Source organism: Hylaeus volcanicus, chromosome 1 (assembly GCF_026283585.1).
Source record: "Hylaeus volcanicus isolate JK05 chromosome 1, UHH_iyHylVolc1.0_haploid, whole genome shotgun sequence".
Lineage (NCBI taxonomy): Eukaryota > Metazoa > Arthropoda > Insecta > Hymenoptera > Colletidae > Hylaeus > Hylaeus volcanicus.
Window position 1 is genome coordinate 9,009,716 of NC_071976.1, and position 5,737 is coordinate 9,015,452.

General features: G+C 41.1%; 2 protein-coding genes and 1 long non-coding RNA gene across 8 annotated transcripts in view; 2 read left to right on the top strand and 1 right to left on the bottom strand.

Annotated features, from left to right (window-relative positions):
* The window catches only part of LOC128872082 (flotillin-2), a 150,442-nt gene that overhangs the window by 37,979 nt on the left and 106,726 nt on the right, over positions 1-5,737 (top strand). The gene's annotated exons all lie outside the window — the stretch shown is intronic.
* LOC128872051 (glucose dehydrogenase [FAD, quinone]-like) lies at positions 7-5,589 on the bottom strand. 5 transcript variants are annotated; one of them, XM_054114375.1, is made up of 4 exons: positions 5,110-5,589; positions 3,556-3,798; positions 2,675-2,988; positions 7-1,679 (listed from the first exon to the last, which is right to left on the bottom strand). In XM_054114375.1, the coding sequence occupies exons 2-4, from the start codon at positions 3,691-3,693 to the stop codon at positions 266-268; spliced, it is 1,866 nt and encodes a 621-aa protein (XP_053970350.1). In that variant the 5' UTR covers positions 3,694-3,798; positions 5,110-5,589; the 3' UTR covers positions 7-265. The 5 variants fall into 5 exon arrangements, with proteins under 5 accessions (XP_053970350.1, XP_053970342.1, XP_053970356.1 ...); XM_054114367.1 differs by having other exon boundaries at positions 5,106-5,589; XM_054114381.1 differs by lacking the exon at positions 5,110-5,589 and adding an exon at positions 3,942-4,964.
* Positions 2,850-3,670, top strand: LOC128872100 (uncharacterized). The gene is made up of 3 exons (XR_008456099.1): positions 2,850-2,973; positions 3,056-3,151; positions 3,538-3,670. It is a non-coding gene; the product is annotated as an uncharacterized LOC128872100 (long non-coding RNA).

Sequence of the window (5,737 nt, forward strand, 5' to 3'; positions counted from 1 at the left end):
TATACATATTTACTATGAAAAATCCATTTGGTAATATCGAAACTATTATTTAATTTAACCAAACTTCTTCAATAGAAATAGAGAGCGCGAATATTAATGGAATTGACTGTATATATCTGTAAAAATGTAATTTCCATAAAAATTCGTACTTTCCATATCACACTCGTCGTATTCGTCGTGAAAGTGTGCCATTTCGCATTAAAAGTTCTAGAAAGCACCGATACGCAACAAACACTTTCATCTCGATCAACAATGCCACGATCACTCATCGTCCTCCCACGTATCGTTTCCTCACCCGCCAGTCCTCCTTGATGATATCGCTCATCTTTTCCCCTATCATAATCGTAGGAGCGTTGGGATTCCCGCTGACAATGGCAGGCATGATCGACGCGTCAGCCACCCTCAGTCCCTTCACCCCGTAAACCCTCAACCTCGAATCCACGACCGCTGTTGGATCACTCTTGGGTCCCATTTTGCACGTACCAGATGGATGATAAATGGTGAAAGTGAAATGTCGTATCGCGCACTCCCAGTACTCGTAAGTGTCAAAAGGATAGCGATGGCAGCCAGGCATCCGTATAGTATGCGGCCTGGAACCGAATCGCTGGAAAGCGGTGGTGTTGGACACCTGCATGGCGATCCTGATACCCTCCACCAGGACGTCCATGTCCTCCTTGTGCGTGAAATAATTTGGATTGATGTCAGGGTACACGAGAGGATTCCTGCTCTTCAAACGCACCCAGCCAGAGCTCTTTGGTCTCAGCAGTAGTGGCAATATGGACCAGGTCTCGGCGTGATTCAGAGGTTTGTACATGGTGTTGTACACCCTGTCCCTGAGTCCTGTGATCTTCTTGATCTGGTCGCCACCGTCGGAATTAATCGAACTAGGGGCGAAGTGAAACTGAACGTCGGGCCAGTCGGCAGACGTGTCAGCATATTTGGAGTTGACGAATGCTAGACCTTCGACCCCGGGACTGGTCATCGGGCCTCTCTCGTTTAACACGTACTCCATCATCACACTCATGGTTTGGAAACGTTCCTTCTTCAGACTGATGGGTTCGTTGACGATGAACGTCAATCCTCCTAAGCCAACGTGATCTTGGAGATTGTCTCCGACACGCAGATCCGATATCACCGGGATGTTGAACTCCGCCAAGTGTTCCCTAGGCCCTATCCCTGATAGCATCAGTAGCTGAGGGGAATTGATCGCACCAGCTGATAAAACGATCTCTCGTCTGACTCGTACCGTCTGCTGGTGGCCGTCGCGAAGGATCTCGACCCCGGTGGCTCTCTTGTCGTCGTTGAACAACACTCTCAAGGCTTGCGAGTTCATGGCTATGTGTAGGTTCTCCCTGTTCTTCACCGGCCTCAAGAAGGCCTTTGCCGTGGAGCAACGACTGCCGCGACGTATCGTCGCCTGGGTTAACATGAAGCCTGTCTGTTGCGCTCCGTTTATGTCGCGGATCTCGTAGCCTAGCTCCTGACCAGCTTGCAGAAACGCTATCGATAAGGGTGTCCTCCATGGTGCCTCCTGGACTGTTAGGTAACCGCCAGTGGCATGGTACGGCGTTCTAGCTAGGTAGGGGTTGCGATTGTCTTCGGACTTGAGGAAGTAGGGGAGGACCTCGTCGTAGCTCCATCCTGGGTTGCCTAGACTCGCCCAGTTGTCGTAGTCGCGGCTGAAATTATTTGGAGGATCAGAAGCGGGTAGAGCTGATGGAGGTTTGGTGATGAGATGTGTTGAAATTAGCCAGAGTTGTTTTAGGGATAACGTAAAGGGGAAGTTGAAGATGGAAGGAACTGATAGAACTGTCTATAGGTAGGTAGGTATTAGGTTGTCCTAAAAGTTTCTTTCGCTTTATTACTAAGTAATACATGGACAATAGTTTATGTTTTATGTTACTTCTACTATTTAGTAGAATAATGTCATTTACAAATATCTAATTTGAAAACGTTTGAAACATTTTATCAATGTTTTGAACTTCATGAAAAAAAGAAATACTTTGTAGTAGGCTGTCTCAAAAGATTCTTTCGCTTTATTACGAAGTAATACGTGCACAATATTTTATGTTTTATGTTACATTACTGAATTGTGCACGATTCATTTTGCTCCATTACTGTCACAACATGAATATCTATGAAATTAGATTGTCTATTTATAGAAACACGACCACATAAAATAATTGAGTGCAACTCGCGAAAGAAACTTTCGGGACAACCTAATATATTTTTCTTATTGGAATGTTAGTCTCGTTGGGTTGGCTATCTCCATTATTGACGTTTTCATACTTGCATGTATTTGTCGATACAAAAATTATTTTCTGCAATTGCAAATTATGAATTCTTTATAAATTCTATAATTGGAATTTATGCTTCATCAATTCTGTAACTGTATCTCATAAATTCTTCATAAATTTTACAATTGGAATTTATACATTCTCTATAAATTCTATAATTATAATTTATGTTTCATCAATTCTACAACTGTAAATTATAGATTCTGCGTAAAGTCTATAATTGTTAGTCTTCGCCGAACTATCTTAGCACCTCGCCAGCTTGTAAATCGCTACGTTAGTTTAAAAATTAGGAATCCAATGGGTTAAACTTCGCTGAAGGTATCTTGTGGTCAACCACGATTACGTCGACGAAGTAGAGAATATCGAATTCGAATTACCGATTACCCCGAACGTAAATCATAGCGTTCAACACACTGCTGCCACCGAGAACCTTTCCACGAGGCCAGTTGCACCTGTCGCCGAGCATAGCAAGACAGTACGCGGACGCGGTCGGTGGTGAAGTTTGGTATTTCCAGTCGAACTCCGAGAGCTGGGTGTACCCAGCCAGCAGAGGAACGTCTGAGATTTCATTTTCGTCGCTGCCAGCTTCCAAAAGTAGAACTGTCCAATTCGACACCTCGGATAGCCTCGATGCGACCACTGCACCTGCGCTCCCACCTCCGACCACTATGAAATCGTACGTTCGCAGAAGCTGAAACGACAAATGTCCTCGTAAATCGTTGTATCAAATCTGTAAATTATTCTCGAGCTTGTTTCAGACGAAATTTGAAGTTTGAAAGAAAAGTAATTCTGAAATGTGGGCTGTGGAAAAGTTGGCACAACGAAGGATCTATACTCTGTTGTATCGACCACAGGTAACAGTTAGGTTGTGTTTTAGAGGTGCATCTAAATTCCGCCTGAGTGAGAAAATATATTTCGTTTTGTTTTATTTAAAACACTCATCTTTGCTTTATTGTGTAATTGTCAATAACAAGGATTGGGTAAATGTAATTAATGATCTTTCTGCTATTAAACAACGGAGATTTGATGGTGTTTATACCATGATTATTATATGATAGAATATATTGTACGTTTTTATTTAGAAAAATATAGTTAATGGACTTTTTAGAACAGAATTTTCTTCTAATTTGTGATATTGACTAATCGATGCACATAGTTTAATCGTGTGAACTAGTCAGGAAAAAATACTGCTCTACAAACTTTAATAATATCACTTTAAATAAAAATATTATTATATTAGAGTAAATTTTCAACCAACCTGGCGAGCATTAGTCGGGTGAGACTCTGGATCCGCTTGATTGTATCGGAACACGGTCAGGCTGATCGCTAAGAGGGGAATCAGGCTGAATCCGAGGATCGAAGTAGTACTAAGCAGAGTGGTCAGACCTATTGCCATTTCCGTTCAATTCCATCCCGCGACAACTGCTTCCAATTACGTGCCATTCGACAGATCAAATGTGCCGCTTGAAGTTTTTAAGGACCACGCAGGATTATCTGAAATCTAATCACAGTGTTCTTAAACAGTTTGCAAATTTTCACATTGTAAACGTAACGTCTTTAATTACTGCGTTTCGCCATCTCGATCATTGTGTTCAAATCATTTGCACACAATCGAGCGTCGAGATCTCATTTAACAACACATACTCAGGAAAGTTTTCACACGTTCTCGTTCACTAATTTCGAGTCACTCTTCGGTTCATTCGACGTAAATTTCACATAATTTCATTTTTTTCTTAAAGTGTATTATTACTCATAAACAAAGAAGTACTTTCAATGAGATGTCACTTATTTTTTTTTTTTTTTTTTAAATTTATCTTTTGCTAAAAAGTATTGCGATATTTTTCTAAAGATTACAGCAAGCCACGATCTTATGTTATGAATGCTAATGAAATTCATATGCAATTTTTATGTATACGCTGTGTGGAGAGAAACTCGAATTCGCGATAAAAGGGTCAACGCAAAAACATTATATAAAACTATCGACTTTCTCTCCGTATTGATGGTACATTACGAAATGGGAACGCAAAGAAACGAAAGACGATTAGCGGATGATGACTGCTAACATGCTGTACAATCACTGTCAATTGGATATTGGCATGAACTGATCGTACGAGGAAACTTAAGGTCAATTAGCATAAGTAGGTATAACGTTCATTAGAAACGAAGTTAATTAATCCTTGTCAAGTTTTATGACATTTCAATCGTAAAAACATACGCAGCATTAACTAACACGCTAAATAGTGATAGAATAGTTATTATAAGTAACGAGTAATATATACAAATTAATTAAAATGGTTGTCGATGTAATGGATAGGTAACTCACTGTCTATTTTAAACAAGCTGTTTTTATTATTAATTTTTCGAGTCATGAGTTGTAAGCGATTTTCAGAATTAAATAATTATATAACCATTAAATATAAAATTAATTGTTTCGATACTTTAAAGGAATCGAGAATACGTGCATGATGTAATTGAAGCATATGGGTTAACAAGGTTAGGTTAATAACGGCATATACGTAGCTGTACCACATCTTTTATGAGTAATATAATAATATTTCCCTTTTAATTTGTATACATTCGTGATCATTCTTCTTTGTACTAAATTTCGTTTAGATCCAACCTAATATTACTTAAAAAGAACTTTTAATGTAATAACCATTGTATACGGTTACACACTTTAATAAATAACGGAACGGAGACACCAGAATTTACTACTATAGAAAACTTCACGTACATTACAACGTACAACAAGCCCGAAGAACCCGTTAACTAAACACGCGACGTTTAAGCGTAGGTGCAAAAACTTACACACATTTAATTCCCACGTCTCTTCACCGAAGCACACGGAAATCAGAACCCGGCACCGATCACTCGTGCAATTTTCACGGTCACTCTTCTTCCTTCGGCCTTTATCCTACTTACTGCACTTTCTCATGGCACACGAAACTTTCCCGCGTTTCACGACCGCTTTTCTGTAACGGAGGATCACCGCGAACACTCGTCGATCATCGAAAATCATCGAGCCCCCTGACACGCGTGCGTACGCGGTTCCTTATTAACGATCGTATCGGTCGACCTACGGTATCCGTGAACAGTTTCGCGCACCGGCTTGAATCCGACCGCGTAGCAGCGAGTGCAGAGAGTGAGAACCGGGAGAGAGGTGTACTCAGGTACACTCCTTTCAATGACGGCTTCGAGAACCACGAAACGAAACCGCGTCGCGACCCCATACCATTCGTCGCTCGGTCCTCGTTCTTTTCACACTTCCGTTGCCCCACGCGAACAAATTCGCACTCAGGCCACGGTCTTGTCCCCAAAGTAGGCGAAGAATAGATCATCTTGAGGATTTAAGTAGCAAAAGTAGACGGAGTAGGGGGTTTGGTGAATTGGGGGACAGGTGAAAAAAGTAGGATCGGCGATGTTACACTTGGGGCCTACTA